At 54.5% G+C, this 24,883-nt stretch overlaps 1 protein-coding gene and 1 non-coding gene across 2 annotated transcripts; one reads left to right on the top strand and one right to left on the bottom strand.

The window, feature by feature from the left end:
- TRNAL-UAG (transfer RNA leucine (anticodon UAG)) lies at positions 1–82 on the top strand. Its single transcript has one exon. It is a non-coding gene; the product is annotated as a tRNA-Leu (tRNA).
- A 5,099-nt stretch (positions 83–5,181) lies between these two features.
- Positions 5,182–22,940, bottom strand: SDR42E2 (short chain dehydrogenase/reductase family 42E, member 2). Its single transcript, XM_036492857.2, has 12 exons — positions 22,894–22,940; positions 20,840–21,502; positions 20,309–20,404; positions 18,824–18,881; positions 18,069–18,187; positions 17,497–17,572; positions 12,941–13,023; positions 11,528–11,665; positions 10,996–11,061; positions 9,421–9,484; positions 7,771–7,844; positions 5,182–5,453 (listed from the first exon to the last, which is right to left on the bottom strand). Exons 2-12 carry the CDS (start codon positions 21,464–21,466, stop codon positions 5,199–5,201), a joined length of 1,656 nt encoding a protein of 551 aa, XP_036348750.2. The 5' UTR covers positions 21,467–21,502; positions 22,894–22,940; the 3' UTR covers positions 5,182–5,198.
- Positions 22,941–24,883: the final 1,943 nt, after the last annotated feature.

The following is a 24,883-nucleotide window of genomic DNA, read 5'->3' as shown; positions in this document are numbered from 1 at the left end:
GGTAGCGTGGCCGAGTGGTCTAAGGCGCTGGATTTAGGCTCCAGTCATTTCGATGGCGTGGGTTCGAATCCCACCGCTGCCACATCCCTGCGGGTGACCTTTTTTGGCTCCTTTCTGACACATTAATTTTCTCAATAGAACAAGAAAGGAGAAAAACCAGAAACGGCAGCGCTATGGCCCAGGCCACAAACCCTACTTCCTTAAAAACAGTAACTATACCTGTTTCCTGCGAAAAATATCTGGGACACCCTGAAAAGTTCCCACCAATTTTCCTGGAGGCCTGAATTTCTTTACCTCCCAAGGACTCAAGTTTTATGTGGGGGCAATTATAATCCCAGCCTCACTGGGGAGGGTCCCTCTGCAGCTGCTCTGTTTCCTTGGGAGGGCTCAGGCTTACTCATGGACCTCTGTGGGTAGAACAGGTGTGGAGCAGCACAGCGGAGACCCTCAGTGGAGAGTCATCCTGGAGACCCCCCACTTCACAGCTTCACCTCCTATACAGCCCTCAAGCTTGGCTTAGGGCTCCTCATTGACTCACTCAGCAACTATTGCCAGAAAAGCCTACTGTGTGCCACAAACCCAGCTCCTTCTGTAACGGGTAAGGCAGACATGTGTGATCATGTCATGAATTCTGCCATGCATGTCCAGCTAACCTGGCGGGGCATAGCCAGAACCTGACACTGATCAGAGGAGCCAAGGGAAGGGGGCAGGAGGCATTTCCAAGAGGCGGGAACTCCCACGGTTACAGGACAGCTGAGCGAGGTCAAGGAGGATTCAGACACGCTGGACACGGTGCAGGACAACGAGCTGAAGGAGATAAGGGCACGCTGCTGAGGTTTTGGACTGGGTCCTGAGGGCTCCAGGGAACCACTGAAGGCTTTTAAGCCACACAGATTCCAGTGTGGGATACGGGAACTTCCCTCTGGAGACAGACGACACCACCCAAAGCCCATGGCAGTGGTCTGGGCAGTGTACAGGACAGAACACAGGGGTCTTAGAGTTTAGACAGGGATCTCGGCAGAACTTGGCATTAGTGAGCCGTGAAGACAAAGAACTGGGGAGACCCAGCTGTCAGGCTGGGGGCCCTGGACACCTGGCACTGTGTCCGCACTGGTCCACTGGGAGGACACCAGGGGGCACGAGGAACAGGTCTGGGGAAGGTGGATGAGGGCAGCTAGAGTCACCGTGAGTCTGAGATGCTTGTGACCACAGGCTTAAGTATAGAGGTGGATGTCTGGAGGACGAGAGGACTTCCTGGGAAAACAGCCCTGGAGCCCGTGGCCATGGGGAGGGATGGACTCGCCCAGGAGAGGCTCAGAGAGCAGGACCTTGAAGGGAGAGCCATGGATAAAGGAGACGAGGCTCGGCTGGAGTCCTGGGTAGAAGGCGAGGTGGGGGCCGGGTGGCCAGCTGTGCTGTGTGCTGCTCAGGGGTGAGATTTCTGGATGGCCTTGATGTAAGGCCATTATGGAAAGGGTTGAAAAGAAGAAATGGAAAATGTAGGTACAGGCATTTACTGTACCTGCTAAGATGCCACTTGGTATATCCCACACACGCCACTGTGCTGGGTTCCAATCCTGGTTTTGTTTCCGATGCCAGCTTCCTGCTAATGCGTCCCCTAGGAGGCAGCAGGTCATGGCTCAAGGTCTGGGGTCCCTGTCACCAGCCACGGGACAAACCTGTGGTGAGAGGAAAATAGCCTGGGGTGGGGCTCCTGGCTTTGGCCTGATGCAGCCTGGATACCGCAGGGCTCTGGGGAGGAACCAGCAGCTGAAACACTCCTAGTCTCTCTTTACCTTTCAAAAAGAAAAAGGAAAATAATTTTTCAAAATATTATTGACTGGGGCCCGGCGGCGTGGCCTAGCGGCTAAAGTCCTCACCTTGAAAGCCCCGGGATCCCATATGGGCGCTGGTTCTAGTCCCGGCAGCTCCACTTCCCATCCAGCTCCCTGCTTGTGGCCTGGGAAGGCAGTCGAGGACGGCCCAAACCTTTGGGACCCTGCACCCGCGTTGGGAGACCTGGAAGAGGCTCCTGGCTTCGGATCGGCGCGCACCGGCCCGTTGCGGCTCACTTGGGGAGTGAAACATCGGATGGAAGATCTTCCTCTCTGTCTCTTCTCCTCTCTGTATATCCGGCTTTCCAATAATAATAAAAATCTTTTAAAAAAAAATATTATTGACTGGGGCTGGTGCCATGGTGCAGTAGCCAGGCTTTGTCTTCAGTGCCAGCATGCTATCTGGGCTCCTGTTTGACCCCTGGCTGCTCCACTTCCAATCTAGCTCCCTACTTATGGCTTGGGAAAGCAGACACAGATCCCTTGGGATAGCCTTGGGATAGCCTTGGGATAGCCTTGGGACGCTGCACACACAGGGGAGACCAGGGAGAAGCTCCTGGATTCAGCCTGGCCTAACCCTGGCTGTTGTTGCCATTTAGGGGACTGAACCAGTGGATGGAATTACTTTCTCCTCTGTAACTCTACCTTTCAAATAAAAATTTTTAAATAAATCTTGAAAAAAAAAGAATCATGGGCAAAAAGCCCATAAAATAAAGGATAGAGAAAGATTTGTCACCAGAAAAATAAAAATTGACCAATTCTTAAGCATATTGAAACATAAGTACTGACAGCCCATCAACTGGATCGAGGGGGTGCTGGGTGGCTGGCCTGCGGTGGGCACCTAGGCAGAGCTTCACTGCCCGTGAGGGAAAGCTTAGCGGGAGGGAGGCCTGGCCGTCCATTCTCATTGCTGCCCCGGGTTGGCCGGTGTCCTGCGGGCACTCTGTTTGCTCCCCCGCCCCCGCCATGCTCATCAGCAAGAACCTCCCTCCACCTGGGGACACCGAGGCAGCTTCCAGAATCCCCACGGGTTCCACCTGTCTGCCGGGTGAACACCCTAAGAGGAAACAGGACTTCTGGCTTGGCTGCCCACTGCGTCCTCCTCCCCAGAGCTGGGTGTTCTATTTCAGAGTTTGGGGAATGACGTGGCCTGGTCTCAGTGCAGAAGCTGAGGATGGGCCAAAGACAAAAGATCTGGCCCACCACGGGGGTCTTTGTTCTCCCCTTAGGATTTCTCAGCATTGGGGACAGAGGAGAGCCACAGAGGGCAAAGAGGTGAACTGGGATGTGAGTCTGTTACTGGGAATAAAGGGAGCCCTAGGACTGCCCATCCCCTGGCGGCCCTAGGTTTGCATATCTGAGATTCCAGAAGATTCCAGAATCCAGTCCTAAGTCTGGATGCACACAACAGAACCCTCTGTCGGGTTTCTGCCACAGAAGGCCGCGGGCAGCTTCTCCACGTCACCTCCCTTACAAGGCAAGACCCCAAGCCTCCCTGCCGCCTGAAGTCAGACACAAGGATAAACCCTACTGTAGGGGTGGCTCCACAAATTATGGAAGCATCTAGAAGGAAGTGAAGCACTAAGCCAACACAAAGGGTCGTTACTCATTAAAAAAAAAAATTACACACACAGTTCTGCCTGGCAAAGGCCCCTTGCCCAGCACGCTTGCCCAGCACAGAGGGACGCACCATGTCCCGGCCACCGAGGAGTTGGGGGGTTTGTTCTGGTGCCCCACCTTGCCTGGGTCCAGGGTTTACAGGGACATGGCCTCCTGGGTCCATCGTGAAGGATGCACATTTAGGGGTCTTGGAACCCCCAGCCACCACCAGGGTGACACCAAGGCGCAGCGCCTCGGGAGAGTGAGGCGGGGGCTGGACCTTCCCTGATGACCACCACTTTAACCAACAAGGGCAACACTGAACCAGACAATACGACCGCCGAAGCTCTGTGTTTTATGTTTTTTCACATTGTCAGTATACTCTGAAAAACACATCCAATTCGCTCCAAGATGAGCTAGCTTTCTGGGGCTGAACCCCGTGCTTCCTCCGCAGTCACCCACACACCTGCCCGTCAGCTGAAAACCCCCCAAAGGCCCACACCGGCCTGGGCCTCAAGCCGGGTTCCCGAACGTTTCTCCAAGGGCCCGCCCAGCTTGGCCAACACAGGGATATCCGGGTGAAGAGTGACGCCCCGAATTCCGGGGTCGGGGCAGCTCCAACGCGACCGTGCTAGGCTGCCCGACCTCGAAACCCGCCACGAGCAGCCCCAAGACCGAGAGAAGGGTCCCCCCAACCGCAGCGAGTCCCGGTTAACGCCCGGCACCGTCCTGAGGAGAACGCGCCCCGGGGGCGGAGTCGCAGGGGAGAGCCGGCGGCCACGCGGATGCACGCGACGGGGAAGGCCGGGACTCCGCAGGGCGGAGCAAGACCGGAGCCGCGCCCCGAGAGGACGGGTCAGGCCTGAGGGGGGCCGAACCCGAGCAGACAGGGGCGAGCACAGGGTCCGGAAGGCGGAAAGGTCCGAGCACTCACCAGGCCAGAGGGAACAGCAAGGGGGCAGGGTGGACGCGGACCCGGGGAGCGGACCAGGGGCGAGTGTAGCTCTAAAGCGGGCAGGGCAGGGGCGGGGTCAGAGGGGCCTGGGGCGGGGTCAGATGAGCCTCGGGGCGGGGCCAGAGGGGGTCTGAGGGCGGGGGCAGGGCACCGGGGCGGGGCTCGAGGCGGGGCCAGAACAAGGACTGGGCGTGCCCAAGCCCGTGGGAGGAACGGGGGGAGGGGCCAGAGCACGAGGGGCGGGGCGCGACAGGGGGAGGGTCTAGAGTGTGCCCAGCCCGGAGGGCGGGACACGAGGAAGGGCCAGAGCACGAGGGGCGGGGCTCGAGGCGGGGCCAAGCACGGGCAGGGGCGGGACTAGGGTGTGCCCAACCGGGAGGGCGGGGCACTGGGAGGGGCCAGGGCAAGGGTAGGGCGTGTCCAAGCCCTATGGCGGAACATGGGGAGGGGCCAGAGCGTGCCCACGCCAGGAGGGCGGGGCATGGGAGGGGCTAGAGCGCACGAAGCGGGTCTAGTGCGCGTGGGGCGGGACACGGGGAGGGGCTAGGACAAGGATAGGGTGGGACAGGGGGAGGGGCCTGAGCATGCCCACGCCGGGAGGGCGGGGTATGGGAGGGGCTAGAGTGCTCAAGGCGGGGCCAGGCCGCGGGGCGTAGCATGGGGAGGGGCCTGGGCGCTCACGCACGGGGCGGGGCAGGAGGCAGGGCTTGTGGGCTCGGGGCGGGGCAGTGAGAGGGGCCAGGACATCTCGCCTGGGGGCGGGGCGTGGGCGAGAGTGACCTGTGGCCGGTAGCTGCTGCCCATGGCCGTCACAGACGCTCCTCGGTCGCCTGCAGGGGTTGCAGATCTAGGAAGCGCAGGACCAGGGCGAGCAAGCCCAGGAGCAGCAGCAGCCCGAGCAGCCACCGCAGAAGTGTCCGTGCGGGGGAGCCGCGAAGCCGCCGGCTGGTGGACTGCACGTACAGCTCTACCGCGTCGGCGAAGCTGAACTTGTCCGGCGCGTAGCCAAGCTGAGCGCGGGCCTTGGCGATCCGGAAGGTGTGCGTGACTGCCACGCTGTGCACCTGCAGGGAGAGGCGGGGGCAGCTGAGGCGGCTAGTGGGAAGAGAGGACAGGGATGCTCCCCTCGGTCACAAGGGGATGAGAAAGCACGCTCGAGGCTCCTCGGCTCGCCTCTGCCATCCTCGCCCAGAAGGACTTCCATTCCGTCTTCCGGCTCCGTTTTCTTGCAGGATGCCTCCTCCCTGTCCCCTGTCTCCCCCTGCAGTCCCGTGGTCCCGTCTGGGGCCTGGGAGCAGTTGTCTGGAAGACACGACCTTTTTGGCTCCCCGCCCTGGCCCCAGGCGCAGCCTCCCTGCCCTTCTTTCTGAATAGGCTTTCAAAGAGGCCCCAAGCGAGCTGCATTTTCCCTGCTGCCAGATGGCCCTGTGTTAAGACAGCTATCAATTAGCGAATGTGCGTGCTCCGTGCTGGGCCCCGGCCAGATCCTTTCTCTCCTGCTGACATTTAATCCTGTCCTCTCCTGTTTGCAAGTCGAACATCCTCCGACAGGTTAGGTGAGGTGCCTTGCCGGGGGTCATGCAAGGGCAAGAGGCTGCTTGGTTGGCTGTTCAGCTAGATTGGGGTGTGTAAGGGGGAGTCCACTAGCTGCCTGGTTCTCCATCCTCTGGTCTGGGACCCCAGACAGGCAGGAAGAGAGGAGATGGAAGTGGGCCGGGGGGGCCAGTGCCTGGCCGCTTTGCCATGCAGTTTGTAGATTCAGGCCTTTGAGGAATGAGCTAATCAAAATTCCAAAGCCTGCTTATTGTCTGCTGTTCTGTGGGGACAGAGCTGTGGGCTGGAGAAGCAGGGTCCTGGCACACAGAGCCGAGACCACCTCCTCTGGGAACGCTCCCAGACACCCTCAGAGCTGGTCTGAGCGCCCCTGCCTCCTGACCTGGACTTCTTCACCATTCCTCCCAGGGCACTGTCCTCATCACCGCGTGTATGCAGTGTCTGGTGCTCGGGCTCGCTTCCCCTGGGGTAGAGACCCTGTCTTCTCGCCTCCAGTGCTGTGCCACCACAGTGGGAGAAGACCTTGTACAAAATCCAACTCGAGGGCTGCTGTGCTGCACGAAGGCCAGCAGAGGGCGCGCGGGCCACAGTCAGACCTCCCAACCCTGTCGCTGAACCCAACGGGAGGTCCAGCCCCTGCCCCACCTCAGTCCAGCTGTGCCTTGCAAGCTGTCGGATGCTGATATATCATTTTCCAAAGCCTGTTTGCCAGTTTGGGATCACTGAGGTCTGGGTTTGGATGAGTCATGGTTGGCGAGTTTGAAAGTGGCTCTGATTGTTGTCCACAGTTCAGACAGAGCAAAGTCCAAAGGACGCAGCGCCACTCAGCACAGGGTTGCTGTTGTCACCGCTGTCTACCAGGCCGGGTGGCTCAAGGGAGACTTCTCTCAGGTAATTGTCCTCCCTGTGCCTGGTTCATCCCTTCCATACACCCAGGCTTAGAGGGCCCTGGACTTGAACTTGGAGCCAGTCTCAGCAAGGTGTATTGGGCAAGTCACTGTCCAGTTTCCCATGATAAAATGTACATCATTATCTTCCTGCCCCTACTGAATGAGTCGACTGGAAGGGTTTCTGCAAATGACCTCAAGCACAACTGTTTATGATCTCCATGAAATCTGTTTTCCAATGCTGTTACGCTAAGCAAATATAAAAGTGCACAATCCTTATGGCTTAAGTCTTCTGTATGGTGTATGTACTTAATATATACTTATTACCCAGTACTCGTGTGTGTGTGTGGCTGATGCACAGCAGTGGCATTCAAAAAAAGAGAATGTTGGGATGGGTGTTTGGCACAATGAGTAGATAAGGTGCCTGACTCCCCTATCGGGGTGCCTGGGTTCAAGTGGCTCCACCTCCAATTCCACCTGTCCGCTAACCTGCACCCTGGCACGCAGCAGGTGATGCATCAAGTGTTGGCTCCCTGCCACCCTTGTGGGCGGTCCAGATGGCATCCCCCAGCTCCTAGCTTCAGGCTGGTTGAGCCCTGATTGTTGTGGGCATTTGGAGGACTGGACCAGTGGATGGAAGACCTCGCTTTCTGTGTCTCTTGGACATTCAAATAAATAATTTGAGAAGTGACTCTGGATGCCTCCTGTAGGCTGGAAAGTCGAAATGCTTATGAACAAAGTCACTGGTAAGTGATGGGCTGGGGTCTTGGGTTTCAGACCAAGAGAGCACACCTTGAGCGAAGGCCACAGGGTAGGATGAGCATGGAGAGCTGGCACCAGATTCGGGCCCGTGTGGGAGATCTGGCCACCTCTACGCATCCCCAGTCATGGTGTCAGATGGGTGAGGTGGGGCGTGGAGTGCAGGGGGCGGCCCTCTTACCTCACTGCGGGTGAGCAGGGGTGGGATGCTGCAGATGGGTCTCAGAGCCAGGTGCAGGAGCTCCATGACGGTGGCTGCAGGAGACAGAGACCAGTGACACCAGTGACTGGGGACCTGGGGACAGTTGCTAGCGGAGGGAGGTTGCCTTGCTAAGGGTCATTCAGCCAAGGTCATTGTTAAGGGCATTGGGTTCTTTTTCATTAGCCATACAGGCTGGGGTGTCTTGCTGAGCTGTGGAACAGGTCGCCAACAATCTGTTGTTAGTGTCCGAGGACAAATAAATTTGGATAGATTCTCAGATTTCCCTGTAACAATGTATCTCTCCCTTCTGTCCCAATACATACTCCTCAGTGGGAGACAGATATCAAAGCACTGATGGTTCTCAAACTGGACCCCGTGAGGCTGGCATTATGGCACAGTGGGTTAAGCTGCCACCTGTGGTGGCTGGCATCCTGTGTAAGAGCTGCTCCACTTCCTGGTTGCTCCACTTCTAGTTCTGCTCCCCACTACTGTACTTGGGAAAGCAGTGGAAAACGGCCCAAGTGTTTGGGTCTTTGCTGCCCACCTAAGAGCTTTGGATAGAGTTCTAGGCCCCTGACTTCCCTCCAGGCCAGCCCAGGCCATTGCCACTATTTGGGGAGTGACTCAGTAAATGGAAGATCTCTCTTTGTCTCTCTCTCTCTCTCCTTAACTCTGCCTTTCAAATTAAATAATTGTAGAGCAAAACAAAACAAAAACAAAAAAAACCCCACCCAGCAGTTCTGGCCCAGATTTGCAGAAGCAGTCTGTGCACTTCGAGGGCCTCTTGCCCTGCCCATGCCCATCCTTCAGCACCTGCTCTGCAGTTCCTTAACTGGCCCTCAGGGTGAGGAGTCACTGAGGTTAGAATGGCGCCGTCACCAGTCCCCAAAGAGCCCAGTTTCAGGGTGATGCTGGGGAAGCAGCCCTGGCAGGACACCTCCAGCCCAGGCCACAGGAAGTCAGTCAAGCCCAGGTGTGAATTCGTCTCTTACCACCTCCACCAATGGCCTCAGTGGCTCATCTTTACAGTGGGTCCAATCTCATCCTCCTTGCACATAGAACAAAATTTAAACAGGGCTAGGATCAGTGTGAAGGGAGTGAGGGCCCAGGAGTAGTTTTTTTTTTTTTTTAATATATTTATTTTTATTGGAACGGCAGATCATATTTACAGAGAGAAGCAGAGGTGGTGAGAAAGACCCTCCATCCACTGGGTCACTACCCAGGAGGTCAGCATGGCCAGCCAGAGCTGAGCTCTGAAGCCAGGAGCCAGGAGCCAGGAGCCTTCTCTGTGTCTCCCTTGTGGGTGCTGGATCCCAGGGATCTGGGATATCCTCCACTGCTTTCCCAGGCCACAAGAAGGGAGCTGGATAGGAAGTGGAGTAGCCAGGACATGAACTGGTGCCCATATGGTACTTGCAAGGCAAGGATTTAGTTACTGAGCCATTGCAGGGCCTGGGAATTTGAAACTTAAGGGGGCACTTGCTCTCAGGGGGTCACAGAAGCACAGAATGAGGCTCAGTGGGGAGACACCTGCATGGCCACCTTAAATCTGTATCCTAGCCCTGGCCCTAGGTTTAAAGCAAGCAATGCTAGGGCACCTGGCTTCCATACAGGTGCTCCTTTCCTTACCTGTCAGGTAAACCCAGGAAGTCGGCACCTGGATCCAGGGCTGCCTGCGCCCCAGCTTCTCAAACTGCAAGACAATGGCCAGAGGTGAGAAGAGATGGTTTCTGGGGCTGCTGTGTAAGGGCGAACTGCTCCCTCCCTCCACTGACAGTCCTGGGGACAGCACAAGTTCTTCATGCCCCTCAGGCACCCTCCCAAGGGGGCTGCCCCTGGGGCCAGGCCTGAGTCTGCACCCAATGAAATCCACAGCTCCAACTGAAATGCAGGAAGAGGATTTTAACCTGGGATCCCTTATGTCTCTTCTTCCTGACACCTCCCCTCCACTCCAGGCACTCATCATTCTAGAATAGCTTCCCTAAGAAAGGAAAGAACCTGCAGCCTGTGTGTGGCAGGTGGCAGGGGGCAGCCGAGAAGATGGCTGTTGCAGAAACACTCTCCCCATCAAAAGACAAAGACAAGGGCTTGGTGGGGAGGGGCAGTGCACGCAGGTGACAGCTCCTGGGGGCGGGGTGGGGAGCCCAGAGGTACCAAGCAAGTGGGTAACTCCGCACTCAGGTATCATAGCACACCACAACAGACTGAAATGTGTATCCACAAAACAGGCACGCACATGCTCACAGCAGGACTCTGCCCAACAGCCTTCAAGGGAAAAAACTCAACTTTCCCTCAGCCAGTGGATGCATGAAACAACATGGGCACAAGGCTTTCAGTAGCTTTCAAAAGCCAGGAGCCAGAAGCTCCATCTGGGTCTCCTGCTCGGGTATAGGGGCCCCAGTACTCGGGCCGACCTCTGCTCCTCTAGGTTTATGGTCTCCTCCTTCCTGGAAAGCTGGCCCCAAGAAGCAATCCCTGAGCTTGGAGAACAGAGGTGGAGTTTTCTGAAGGGGCTGCGGCCCTAAGGCCGGTTGGCTCCTTGTGCCTCAGTTGTCCCCCTGCATTGCTTCCTTCAGAGCCTTCCACATGGGGTGGTGGAACACAGGTGATTCTCCCAGGGTCAGAAGCCCCCATTATTTAGGCAACAGCAGTCCAGTGTTTGGTTAAGAAGTCCCTTGGGACTTGGGCATGCCACACTGGAATGCCTCATTGGAATTGAGTCTCTGCTCCGCTTCTGATTCCAGCTGCCTGCTAACGTGCACCCTGACAGGCAGCAGGTGGCGGCCCGACGACATGGGTCCCTGCCATCCACCCGGGAGACCTGAATGGAGTTCCAGGCTCCCAGCTTCTTTTGTTTGGCCCAGTCCCTGCTGTGTATGGGCATTCAGGGCAGTGAACCGGACGGACCATGGGAGTTCTCTCTCAATCTTTCCACACTTTCAAATTAAAAAAAAGAAAAAGTAATAAAAATATAAACTAAAAAAAAAAAAATGGAAACAACCAGGAAGCAGGTTGGAAGGTTACTGGGTTAAACTGGGGAGTAAGTGGGCTCCCCAAAAGGGCACGCAGGACGGGCTCCAGCCAGTTCCATGGTCACCCAGGGCATAGCTCCGACCTCAGGAGCAGCTTGGTAGTGCGGAATCTGTTTCAGGGAAGGCTGATGGGTTGGGTATTATGGGGGGAAAGAAGGCCAGGGGCACCTACCAGCGGGGCCATCCACTCGAAGACGTTGACACTCTCACCGTCATTGATGTAGTATGCCTGCCCGCTCTGAGGGGACAGAGTGGGACAGGGAGTGGGACCCTACCCTTCTCAGGGTGGGGTCCCTGCAAATGCGCCAATATCTCTTGTTCTGTTGAGCAAGGCAGATCTTGCTCTCTTATGGGAACAGACCTGGGTCACCCCCTGTGAATTTTGAGGGGATCACCACTGAGAAGTGCGAGGGCAATAAAATGCCCCCTCCAATCCCCACACCAGGCTGTGGTGAACAGGACAATGCAACAGTACATGGCACCTACTTCTCTGGTACAAACTCCACTGATCTCACTGGTCATCATGAGATCTTAGTAATGCTCTATAAAGAAACTCCTGTCCCCACCCCCCCCCCCAAAAAAAGCTTCTGCAAGGACATGCATTAATAGCCCTCAGGGCCTCAGTTGGAGGTCAGGGGCTAGGTCCCCATGGGCCGGAGTCAGGGTCCCCTGCCTCCAGCCCATGGGGGAAGAGGAGGACTCACAGCCACGAAGCCCTTGGCCACAGTGAGGGCTTCCGCCGCCAGCACGTGTGCCTGTACCAGGTTGCACACATGGACCCAGTTCATGCGTGTCTTGCGGTCTCCAAATCGGAACACGAACAGCCTTCTCTTGATGTGGCTCTGAGGAGGTGGAGGGGACGAGACATATGGGCTGCAGCCTGGAGGGACTCCACATCGTGCCACTCACAGGCCTGCCCGCCCACCCGAGGATGTCTCTCTCTCACTCCACACCCACACTCAGGAATCCTGGCTCCCCCAAGGAAGCCATCCAGCACACGCTCCCTCCCAGTGTTCTGCTGTTGCCCTTACCACCCGCCGTCTGTCACCAGGACATATTGTCCCTTCCTCACTGCCCCCCTCACTTGTTTGCTGCCTAGCCAAGAAGATCCTTTTCAGCCCAAGGCAAGCCAGGTCTCCACCCCCACACCCCCCAGCTCACGTCCTCCCGGGTGCCACCTTACCTGCTGGAAGTGAAGTCCTGACAGTGGCCTAGCAGCCTTTCCTCACCTGTCCCCAGCCACTCTGGAACTCTGTCCCCTTTTAATCCCCGCAGTGGCTCTGCCAGTGCCACAGGTGGACCCCCTCACTCTTCTTGGACCATCTCCAGGTTTAGGATTCCATCACCCCACCCTGCACCCAGCAGGTCCTTCCTCCAGATCTTTGCACACTGCACTCTGCCAGCTCCCCACAGTGCAAGTTTCTTGCCACTTTCCATGGGAGGCTCCCTGAGGATTCTGGTGCTCAGGGGGACAGTAAGTGTCCCTGTGGCTTACTGAGCTGTCCCCAAACCTGAACAGTGCTGAGCACAGAGCAGGAACTCAACTACATCTATTCAAGGACTAAGAGCCTGAATGGGGGCGAGCATCCCTGGGAGTGACCCCACATCCTCTAAGAACCCAGTGAAGGGAGAGACAGAGGCAGAAAAACCTAGCACAGGAAGGTGTTCAAACCGCACCCCATGTCTTTCCAAAGAGCAAAGAACTACTTCCTCCTGGAAGTCCTCCTGGGCCTCCCCTACAAGGCCCATTGTTTTGTCCCTTTCCCACAGCAGCTGTGCCCCTCGAACCCTGTGGGGGTACTCCTGTGTATGGGAGGGATGACCCACCCAGCCCCGGAAGCCCCTGGGGTGAGGACAGGCTGTAGGCTCCCTTCTCTGGTTTCTCCTCCAGGGTGACCTTAACCTGGTTGCACATACTGATAATAGCACTGTTCGCAGCAGGCCCGAGGATGGGGGCAAAGGGTCTGTCCCAAACTTGAGGGTCCCAGGCTCCGGACATGGCCTCAAACACTGTCAATGGGCAGGGGGCCTGATCGGTGTGCATGCCATCTGGCCTCCTGGTTGCTTTGATTATGGGGGAAAAAACCGGGACAACCACCACCACAACAATGACGTACTGCTACTCGCGGCAGGTGCCTCTGCTCTTCAGGGCCGTAGATGCCCGGGGGCCTCAGCACACAGGTCCGGAGGGTCCCTCCTCCTAGGATGTGGGAAGTAGGGCAGTCAGGAGCCTGGAGGAGGGTAGGAGGACAGCCCAGTAGGGAGAGGGAGAGGAGGGCTGTCTATACCTCCCAATCCTGCAGGTTACAGGGAACTCTTGGGGTTTCCTCATCCAAACCATCACTCAGTGCACCGATCAGTCAGTCAACAAACAGGCCCCTTCCACCCCACACTCACCACGGATGGATGCTGGAAGAGTGTCAGGTCCCTGCTTCCATAGTGTTCACAGACACACCTGGCCCCACACTCCCTTGCCCCAGGAATGCTAGTTCTTTCCCTTTTCTGGTCCTGTTAGATGAGCACCCATGGTTGCCCTCAGAAAAGCATGGATAGGTTCCTGTAGCCCTAGGAAGCCAAGATTTTTTTTTCCTCGAGGTGACCCTGTGAGTGGGGACTATAATTTTCCCCACTTCAGGGATGGAAGAGACTCTGCGAAGGGCTGGGACTTGTTGTAGGTCACATAGGTCAGCATGGCACTGAGATGGGGATGCTTCCCTAAGACCCAAGGCTGAGCAAGCAGGAAATCCATCATTTAGCTCTCTCAGCCTTAAGTTTCTCCTCTGGAAAACAGGTGCTTTGTACGTGGTGGCAGTGGTCCTGCTTTCTAATCCACGGGGAAAAGAAAGGTCTCAGTCTACCAGCTGAGAGCATGGGGGATCTGCTTCCCTCATGCTGCACTGTCTTAACAGAGTCCTCCAGACTCCAAAGGAGGAGAGAGAGAGAGAGAGAGAGAGAGAGAGAGAGAGAGAGAGAGAGAGAGAGAGAGAATCTTCCATCAAGAGGTTCTACTCTCCCTCCTGAGACTCAAGCTCCCCCAAGTGGCTACACCCCAGGGGCGTGGGGGTCCAGGGGTATGATTCTCTGAACACTCTGCCTTCTGCACAAGGTCACTGATGGTTCACATGGGAGCCAGTAGATGTTCTCACCTAGGAGTCTGACTCCACTCTGCTAGGACCACAGGAAGGGACCAACTCTGAGGACTCTGAGGATCATCCCCTCCCCGCCAGGTCCCCAAGGCTGTCCTGACCCCAGTGGGCCATTTTCCTGGAAATCCATTTTCCCACAGTTATCCCACATCCTATCCAAGTTCCCTGTGGTTAGTACATTGGCATACAGGTTAATCCTCCCACTGAAGTGCTGGCATCCTCCCACTAAAGTGTTGGTTTGAATCCCAGCTGCTCCACTTCTCATCTTCCCTATTATGGTAAAGGAAAGCAGTGGAAGATGGCTCCTGCACTCACATGGGAGACCTGAAAGAAGCTCTTGGCTCCTGGCTTCGGATCTGCTCAGTTCTGGTTGTTATGGCCATTTGGGGAGTGAACCAGTAGATGCAAAGTCTCTCTGTCTCTCCTTCTTTCTATAAATCTACCTTCCCAATAAAAATATATTTTTTTTAAATATGAGCTCCGTTTTTCCTATACATGACCATGGCCATTGTCTCTGGGTCACCATGAAACACCCTGATGGCTGCAACTCCAGTAGCTCCTAGAAGGTAACTGTGTCCTGGGACTTGAGAATGTGACCTTAGATGGAAAAGAGTCTGCAGAAGTCATGAAGGCTCAGGATGAGCGCATCCCAGATTACCCTAGTAGCCTTGGGTCAGAGATCATGCAGACGGGGGCTGGCATTGTGGTGCAGCAAGTTAGTCTCTGCTTGGAATGCTGGCATCCCATTTAGGTGCTGGTTCAAGTCCCAGCTGATCTGCTTCCAATCCAGCCTCCTGTTAATGCACCTGGGAAAGCAGCAGGGGACAGTCGGAGTGCTGGGGCTCCTGCCACTCATGTGGGATATCCTGATGGAGCTCCCGGCTCCTGGCTTCAGCATGGCTCAGTCCTGGCCATTGCAGTCATTTTGGGGAGTGAGCCAGCTGATGGAAGATCTCTCTCTTTCTCTCTGATTCTCCCCTTCTCTGTGACTGTGCCTTCAAATACAATAATAATAATAACAATGATGGTGATGAAGATGCAGACCAAGAGAAGACATGTGAAGGGGCTAGAGAGGGGCACCCACAAGCCCAGGAGTGCTCAGAGCCACCACAATTGGGAAACGACCCACAGGGCTCCTACCCTAGAACCTTGGGATGTGGCAGCATAGCCTTGCACACAGCCACCATGTGGTCTACAGGTGGTGTGAAAAGGAATGTCTGTTGTCCTATGTGTTCCATCCAGAACACTCACAGCTCCTGAGACAGGTCACAGCTCCCATAACCCCAAGCTGGCATCTGTGCATCCTAGAGTCTGCTAAGGACACTAGGGCCCTCTATGCCCCACTCTGTGGAGTCAGGGCCGGGCAACAGGGGAGTGGAAATCACCCTGAGTGACCGAGGCTGCACTCCTGGGAGGCAGGTATCGGGTGAGCTGCACTATAAACAGCCGATGGCTAATTTTAAGCTCTGGGTCACCTGGGCAAGGTGGGGAGGAGATGAGGAGGTTGAGTTGCAGCTGCCATTGGCTGGGGTGGGGGGCACTGGGCAGCCACGTCACGGGGGGCTGGGTCTGGTATCCATGACTCTACTGACCATGGAAAGCCAGAGATGCTCATATAAATAATTCTCGGCTGGCAGATTAGGTGTCTGGCTCGCAGGCTGCTGGCCTGGCTCAGAGAGGCCCCAGGCAAAGAAAAGAATTCAACTACACAGGGTAAAATTCCCCAAAATATAGGGGGTATCTCCAACTCCCTCTACTTCCACTGACTGGGGTCAGGGGTGGTCTGGTTGACCTCAGGTGATGGGGGCTGTGGTGGGAGAGTTTTTTTTTTTTTTTTTTTTTTTAGGAAAATAGTCCATCCTCATGGGTCCACTCAGCTGTGGGCAGCCTGGCCCAGTAAGTCCAAAGGGCCCTGCTGGGAGACTCCCTAGCAGTTCAATCCCATTTTGATCCTCCAACTTTTTTTTTAAAGATTTATTTTTTTTATTTGAGAGGTAGATTGTACATAGAGAAAAGAACAGAGAGATCTTCATTCCCCAAGTGGCCAGGGAAGTTTGGGCTGGGTCAGTCCAAGGCCAAGAGTCAAGAGCTTCTTCTGGGTCTCCCACACGGGTGCAGGGTTCCAAGGACTTGGGTCATTCTCCACTGCTTTTCCAGGCATATTAGTAGGAAGCTGGATCAGAAGCAGTAAGAACTTAAACCAGTGCCCATATGGGATGCCAGTGTTGTAGACAGAGGTTTAACCTACTATACCACAGTGCCAGCTCCCCCGCCAACCCTTTAAAGGCCATACAACATTGAGTTTAGTCAGCTGATCTCTCTCAGTCTCAATTCTCCCCTTTGTAAAATGGGCACCCCTCTCTCTATAAATGCATTTGGCTCCTGAGTTGAGAAGGTTTGGGTAGGCAGGAGCTGAACTACCTGCGTCTTTTTAGTTTTGAATCCCAGAAAGCAAGGAATTCAAGATACTGACAGCACCTAAGATGCCCAGGTCTGGGACCAGCATTGTGGCACATTGGGTAAAGCACCAACTGCAGACTCCTGCAGACCCAGCATCCCATATGGATGTCAGTTTGAGTGCTGGCTGCTCCACTTCTAATCCAGCTCTCTCTGCTTGTGCACGTGGGAAAGCAGTGGAGGATGGTGCAACTACTTGGGCCCTAGCACCCACATGGGATACCTGGAAGAAACTCTCAGTTTCAGATGACCTCAATTCTGGCTATTGTGGTCTTTTGAGAAGTGAAGCAGCAGATGGAAGTTCTCTCTCTGTCCCCTCACCTCCCCTGCCGTTCAAATAGACAAACACATCTTAAAACAAAACAAATGAAAGAGACTCATCCCATCTTGGAGTGCCTGGGTTCAAGACCCAGCTCTGCTTCCAATGTCAGCTTCCAGCTGATATGTACCCTGAGAGGTGCCAGGTCATGGCCTAGCCCCTTGCTGCTGCAGGCAGCTGTGGACTGAGTAAGTGAATAGAAAATCTCTGTGATTCTCTGACTTATAAACAAACAAACAAACAAACAAATTTAGATAGAATAAATAGAACTGGCATGCCAAACAGCACCTGGCATGTAGGAAGCATTTAATAATCATAGGCCACTGATGTATCTATTATTCCACCTCTATAATCCAAACAGGCAACACAATAAGGCAGCTGAGGCAGATTTGCCTGGAAACGTACTCAAGGTCAAGCTTTAGGCCCCTTCCAACATGCTGCCCCTCCTCCCAGATCATCATGGTGTACTCTTCTAACAAGACCCCCTCCCTGTCCACCACCCCACTCAGCTACATCCACTTCTGGGCAGCAGAAACAGGATCATTGGGTCAGCCCAAGTTTCCCCCCATCAGACAACCAACGTGAGGGCAGAGACTGGTCTGGATCCCCCTGGAGAGTGCTGGAGCACAGTTACATGCCTGGAGTTTGTTAGCTGATTCACAACCAAGGCAGACCTCAGACCCACATTGCTAAAGGCTGCAATCACACACACACACACACACACACACACACACACACTCACGGCACTCACCTGGGAGAGGGGTCCCGTTAGCCATGAGCATCAACTGGTCAGCGATGGCTTTGGTCCGGGAGTAGTGGTCCATGTGCTGTCAGAGGCCAGGGAGAACAGGGCCACCAGACTGGGGTGAGCTCTGTTGCTGGCAGCTCCTGCCCAGCCCACATCTCCACCTTCCCACAGGCCACAGGCCTTGGGGGTTGTGTTCTAGGGATTCCCACTGGGATGCGGCCCTTCCTCTCCCTGAGGGAGGTAATACCGGTCAATGATGAGCACCAGAGAGGTCCTCACGTGCCCCCAAACAGCTGCCTGCCTTTAGCATTCACCTGAGGTTTGCCACCCCCACTATGGGTGATCTCATTTCCCTAGCCCAGTAGTGGGTGGTCTCAGGCCTGGATAGAGATGGAGGCTTAGAGACTTGCTCAGGGTCATAGAGCTGGCAAGTGGCCAGGTCTCAGGACTTGCTGACATAGAAACGCCTGCACCACTCCATGCCTGCTGGCCTCACCCTGGGTCTACATTTCCCCTCCCAGGTGACGGTGGGTGGGTCCCAGGCCTGCTGGCCTCTTCCGCCTCTCCCATGGTACCTTGTCCAATGGAAAATATGGCACGGAGTCCTCATCACCTTGCTCTATGGGCTTCCCGCCAAAGGCCACATTGACAGTGCTGGTGTACACAAGCCGTGGGACACGCCGGCGGACACAGACTGCAGCAACAGGTACATGGTGCAACACGCATGTGGACACACACACACACACACATCAGGCTGAGGGTGAGCAGGAAGCCAGCTAGAGAGGTGCCTGTGGGGACCCCACACAGGTACATCCACTGATAGCTACCCAGGCTTCTGCATACACCCTGGCCCCCAGGCCTTGTCACTTAGGGTGAGGGTCAACTTCTGGCTTCTGTCCCCAGTGGGGGACAGGTCTGACTCATTCTTTTTTCTCAGTTGTGTCCGTAGCCCCTAAGCTGTCTCACCAGCGACAGGTCAGAACAAAGTCTTCCGTCGATAGGGACACAGCAAAAACCACTCTAGGATCAGAGAGGAAAACAGAGTGCAGGACAAGGGAGAGGTCCAGACATGGGATTCCTGTTTCAGACCTTCCTTAGGCCCATCTCTAAGCCATGAGTGTCCAACCCTACTCCTCCCAATCCCAGACAGACCAAGGCCTTGAGGGTCCTCCCTGGGCAGGGCTCCAAGCATGTGCATAGCAGTGCTGGGAGGCCCTCCATGGCGGTAGCCAGAGGGTCCCATGTCTATTCCTCATGCTTATCTTCAAGCTGGGCTAATGAGAGAGAGGAGAGAAGGAGGAAGCACACAGCAGGTTACACTCAGTCCTACCATCAATCACCAGCTTGGTGCCTCCAACATTTATAGACTCAATCTGTTCTTTTTGCAGCTAGAAGATAAGATGCAGGTGGGAAGGACAGTCATGATGGGGATAAGGCTGGAAGGTGGGGTGTGGTAGAGGGTTAAGGAAAGCAGGGATGGCTGACTGTTGAGCCCAGAGTGGAATTCTGTCTGATGATCCACTCCCCAAGTGACTGCAATGGTCAGTGCTGCGCCAATTTGAAGCCAGGAGCCCAGATCCTTTTCCGGATCTCCCACACGAATGCAGGGTCCCAAGGTATTGGGCCATCCTCAACTGCTTTCCCAGGCCACAAGCAGGGAGCTGGATGGGAAGTGGGGCTGCTGGGATACGAACTGGGGACCATATGGGATCCTGGGCATGTTCAAGGGGAGGACTTTAGCTGCTAGTCCACAGTGCAGGACCATATCTATCTATCTATCTATCTATCTATCTATCTATCTATCTATCTATCTATCTATCTATTTTTTTAAAGGGCAGCAGTGTTTGGGACAATGTTATGGCACCATGGTTAAGGCACCGCCTGGAGTGGCACATTCTCATTCTTTATTGGAGTGCCTGGGTGTGAGTCCTGGCTCTTCTTCTGACTCCATCTTCCTGCTGATGCCCACTGTGGCAGACAAGAGCTCAGGTCCCTATCACCCACAAGAGAGACCCAGACTGAGTTCCAGGTGTCTTGTTTTGTTCTGGCCCAACCCGGGATCATTGTTGGCATTTGGGCCTTGAATGGATGGTCGAAAGAACTGTCTCTCTCTGCCTCTATACCTTTAAAATAAATAATGTTTTGATAAAGAGTGGAGAATAAAAAAGAAAATTCTCTCTCATTTCTGATTCATGCCTTTTCCCTCCCTGGATAATCACTGTTGGCTTCATATGTTTCCAGAGATAAGCTATGCTTGTTAATATCAGTACACATGGCTTAAGGAAAAGCTAAACAAGCATTAATCCTTTTATTTTAAACAAATGCAAGGGAACCACATACTATTTTACACCTTGGAGATCATCCTGTCATCAGTGCACATGGAGGTACCTCTGGTAGAGCTGCGTAGAAGTTCACTGTGTGGCTGCAACACAATTGATTTAACTGGACCTTGACTGATGGAATTTTCAGCTATGTCCAGCTTTGCCACTGAAGAAGGCGCTGCTAGGGTGTCCACTCCTACTTTGATGACTACTCTCACACTGCTATCTGGAGAGGTGATGACCTAAGTAGTAGCAATGGCCTCCTTTTCCAGATAAGGAAACCAAGACTCGGTAAGGTTACGTCAGCTTACACTCAGGTCACACAGCTGGAAAGAGGCCGAGCCAGCATCTGGTCTCCCAGCTGCAAAGTATGGGTTGGGATAACAGCTCAAACCTTTCCCATAGTGGGCAAAGAGCAGGAAGGAAGACATGGGCCCAGCCAGGACTCAAACCCTTTCTCTGTTTCTTCCAGGAGGTCTACACCAGGAGTTCACCTTCTCAGCGCCAGACATCCCATAGGAGGCCATGTGAAAGACACAGTCCACCCCTTCAAAGGCACGATACAGGGCTTCTTCATCTCGGATGTCAGCCTGGAATAGAACAGAGAAGGGGGCAGGAGGCCCAAGTTCAAGGCAAACTGAGACCCCAGTTTTGCACCATTCCAGGACCCAGAGCTGGCCTCCGACCAAGCCTCTAGAGAGATGAGAAAGGCTGGGGGTGACAGGATTTACTCTGCAATTCCACAGGGTAGCCTTGACATCAATACTCTATTTATTAAGCTCTGCAGGTTGCAGACTGTACCAGGAGTGTTTCACACATTTGTCTGTTCAGCTCCCAGCAAGCAGAGGTTACCATTGTTCCCTCTCTGACAATGAGGTCTGCAAAGCTCCCAGATGTGAAACCTTGGGGCCACAACTGTCCACCTGGGAAGCACAAAATATTCTTAACCCTCACGGGTTTCACACCAGACACCGCCCTTCCCTACCAACCATTACCCTTGGCCCTCAAGCCCCTCGTGCCTGCACCTGGATGAACTCGGTTCCCGGTGGCAGTTCCCACTGAGGTCTGCGGAGGTCCAGCAGGATGACAGAAGTGCTGCCCTTGGCCAGAGTGGATCCCAGGCTGAAGCCCAGGTAGCCTCCTCCTCCTGTCACCAGAACTTTCTGCTTAGGGGCCAGGACAATTCTGACTTGAGTCTTCTGCTGTGACGGTGATGTTGGGGCTGTTGGCAACTCATTGGGTTGGAGCCCAGTCCCAGAGCCCCGTCTGGGCCCTGGTCCAGGTGGTGACCCAGCTCCTAGCCCAGATGCTGACCAAGCCCTTGTCTCTGGCCTCAGACCTGGTCCAGGTCCTGGTCCCCCCTTGGGGGCTGAGGCAGGCTCTGAAATGTCACCATGCTGTGATCCAGGCACTGCCACAGCACCAGATCCTGCTGCAGGGCCTGGAATAGGGTGAGGGCTCAGTGCAGGTTCTGGAACCACACCAGGTCCCAGTCTGGACTCTAAGACAGCAACACCAGGGCCTGCCCCTGAGGCAAAACCAGACCCTGGACTTGGGATGCCTCCCCAGGCCTGGCACACAGGGCAGCTCTTCTCGCCCTGGCCTGTGGCTTTGCAGGCCTCTGGGAAGGCAGGTGCGATGTTGGTCTTCATCTTCTATTAGGCCATGCAGACCCAGCAGCTACGCAGCTGTGGGAGAAAATAGAACATCCTAGAATTCTCTCAAGTCATAAGGGTTATAAGCTTTTATAAGGGGAAAAGCTCAGGTAGAAATTAGAGACCCTGTGAGTTCTGGGTGAACCTGTCCCTTTCAGAATTTCAGGAACTTTCAGGGGCTGTGGGGTTCAGCACAATGGTTAAGTCACTGCTGGAGACCTCTGCATCCCACATGACAGTGCCTGAGTTCGAGTCCTGCTCCTACTGTTGATTCCAGTCTTCTGTCATGTACACCCTGGGAGACAGCAGGTAATGCTCAAAGTGTTGGGTCCCTGCCACCCACATGAGAGACCCATACTAGCTCCCTGGCTTCGGGCTTTGGCCTAACCCTAATCCAGTGATTGTGGGCATTTGGGGAATGAACCAGTGAATGGAAATTCCATCGGTCTCTCCCTCTTGAATGAATGGATGAATACATAAAGAAAGGGAGAACTTTCAGGGTGGGTACTCCTCCCATAGAAAGAGAGACTGAGAAGCTGAGCTTTGGGAAACTGAGACCCAAAGTCCTACTGTGTGACAGACTTGGGCCACGTGCTCCTGACTCCCCTTAAAATCCCAGTTGCTTTTTTGTCCCAGAGGAGGATGCATCAAATCATGCCCAGTGTGTGTCTGACAAGGTGGAGAGAATCAGAGGGCTCTCTAGGAATGAGAGCGAGGAGGATGAAGGGTGAGGGAGAGGGATCTGCTTGGGATGCCGATCCACTGGAAGCCTGTCCACAATCCAACCACTGTCCTCCCCCTGCTACTGTCTGATTCAGCAGGTGTTTGCTGAGTGACTTACTCATAGTGGTGGGATTCTGACCTCTTTTAGTCTCCTTGGCCATAGTCCTGCTTGCCAAGGTTCTGTGTAATGGAGACAGTTATGCCTGGTACAAACTCTAGCCTTCAGGGACTCAACTGGGGGAGTGGGATACCTCAAATCAGAGCCATCACAGAGAATGGAGTGAGGGTACAGCCCGTGAGGAGTCCCCTTTGACCCTGGCTCTGATGACCCTGTCATTGGGGAAGGGTCTGTGGTCCAGAGCTGTCCTAGGAGATGCTTTTTGTAGCATGGGTTTGGGACTAGCCTTGGGTGTGTCTCTGGAAGACCCTTAAAGCCTACTGTCCCTGCAAGAGCACAGCTGTAACAAGAACCCAGATAAACCCTGGCCCCGTCAAGCACTCCTTCCTCCCATCCCCGCCCCCCCCCCCCCAGCCCTCCACATGCTACAGCATTTAGCTAATCAACTGCAGGAAGAATAAAACCAAGGGGACAGGGAAACAGCCAGAACCCTGGAGTGCCACCGCCCCATTAATCCTCCAGGGCAGGCTGGGGAAGCAGAGGCTACTGAGGCGGAAACGGAGGCCCAGAGAACGGGACTCACAGGAAACACCTCGGCTTGAGTTCAGGTTAGCGGGGGCTCCTCCGCAGTGGGCAGTGGGCGTTTGGTGTGAAGGGCAAGCGGGCGTCAGGGACCGACCCCCGAGGAGCGCCAGCCTAAGACGGAAGGAGCGTGCGCCCTTCACCCAGCAGTCCTGGGCCGGAGCCTTCTCCCCTCTTGTCCCATCTCCCCGTTTCAGTTCTCCTACCCTGTCTCACCTTCACCTGCATCCCCGGTCCGACTCACCTGGCCCTGGCTCCCGCGGCGCTGTGTGCCCGTCCGGTCTTTGGAGTGAGCCTGGCGCCTCCAGGACCACCGCCTCCTGGGGGCGGGGCTAGGGGCGGGGCTGGACACCGAAACCGCTCCACGCCCGCTGCCAGCACCTGCTCGTCTTGCCTGCTTTACTCCCAGTTGCAATACTGGAAGGCAAAGGACCCGCTGGCGTGAAATGGGCCGCGCTTTCTATGGGGAACCAATGCCGAGGCCATGCGTAAAACCTCAAGAAAGTGTGCTCCCTCGCTATACACATCCACCGTCAGCCTAACTCCTCCCATCCTCCGCTTCATTCTCCCTCCTTCCTCTCGTCTGTCCATCGTTCTGTGGGTTCTTCCATTCACCCTTTTCCCAGAGCAACCATCCTTCCATTCATTATTTTACTAAATCTTTTGGAGAGACAAGGTTCAGCTTTCCCAAAATCGGAAATGGTGTTTTACAGAGATGTTGTGAGGCTCCTAACTAATAAAACATATGCAAGATGCTGAGCTCCGAGCCTGTCCAGTTGGTCAGTCCTTGGTAGCTGTTATCATCCTTACATGAAAGTTGTAGGTCCTATGCTTCACCATTGCACAAGCTATAATACTCTTCTGTATACTTCCATTTTTACCAAGTACAGTCCCTACCTCCCAATGATAGGGTCTGGGAACTCATATTCCCCAATGGCAGCTGCTGGTATTGGCATGCACAGCTTTTGGGGCTGTGGTCACCATGGTCTCCCTGGGCCTGGTACCCAGCCTTGGGAATACAGGCCACGCCAAGCCTTGTAAACCAAGTGTTTGTGTGGGTAAACAACCTCATGAGTTTTTGTTGCGCCCCAACAAACCATCACCCAGATCAAGATATAAAACATATCCAGCATTCTTGCCTTCTTGGTCACACACTATTTTGATTTTTGCCATCGATAGTTTGAATGTTCTGGAACTTGACGCAACTGAGTTTATATACAGTCTGTTGCTTTTGTCCATTATTGTTTGTAAGATTGATGCTTCTTGTAGTTTATTTTCAACTGGGGTGTGTGTGTGTGTGTGTGTGTGTGTGAAGTTGTGTGTGTGTGTGTGTGTGTGTGTGTGTGAAGTATCCCACAGTACAGACGTACCATGATTTCTTGGCCCATTCTATCATTGATAGACATTTGGGTAACTTCCAGTTTGGAGCTCTTATGCATAAACTGCTTTAAACATTCTTACAGCCATCTTCTGTGGAACCCATGCTCCCAATTCTCTTGAAGCAGAATTGCTGGGACAAGAGTAGTCACATGTCTTACTATAGCAGAAATTTCCAAAGAGCTTTCCAAAATAATTGAAACAATTTACATTGCCACACTTCCACCCCATTCTACTTACTGCATGCTGGGGTCTGTGCAGTGGGTATGGCTGACTCAAAGGTGTGAAGAGAACAGCCATGTTGGCAAGGCCACGAGGAGCTTCCAGCTGTATGGCAGGGTGTGGCGGATGTCTCTCCAACCACCTCAATACAGTCTCACCCTCTTTTGCATGGACACTCTACCACCCCACTAAGAATTCTGTAACCTATTGCGGCACTGTTGTTTGCTCCTGTGAGATGGTTTTTGCAACCAATGTGAGCTTGGGAGCTAATGCTTCTGATCATGTCTTGGTGAGTAGGCCTTTAATAATTGTACACAGGAATACAATTAAGCCCAATGACATTTCTGGACACCTTATTGTGTGCCTACCCATTGCCCCAGAATCTGGCTCAG

This window comes from Ochotona princeps, chromosome 24, assembly GCF_030435755.1.
Source record: "Ochotona princeps isolate mOchPri1 chromosome 24, mOchPri1.hap1, whole genome shotgun sequence".
Taxonomy (NCBI): Eukaryota; Metazoa; Chordata; class Mammalia; order Lagomorpha; family Ochotonidae; genus Ochotona; species Ochotona princeps.
Note: the sequence above shows the minus strand (reverse complement) of the source record. Positions and strands in the feature narration are given on the sequence as shown.

Excerpts from the sequence above, each read along its gene's own strand:
- SDR42E2 (XM_036492857.2), bottom strand. The coding sequence starts at position 21,466 with ATGAAGACCAACATCGCACCTGCCTTCCCAGAGGCCTGCAAAGCCACA. Across the intron at positions 18,882-20,308 it reads GGATGTCTGGCGCTGAGAAG|CTGCAAAAAGAACAGATTGA; the intron begins GTGAACTCCTGG and ends CTTATCTTCTAG. Across the intron at positions 17,573-18,068 it reads CATATTTTCCATTGGACAAG|CACATGGACCACTACTCCCG; the intron begins GTACCATGGGAG and ends GGCCTCTGACAG.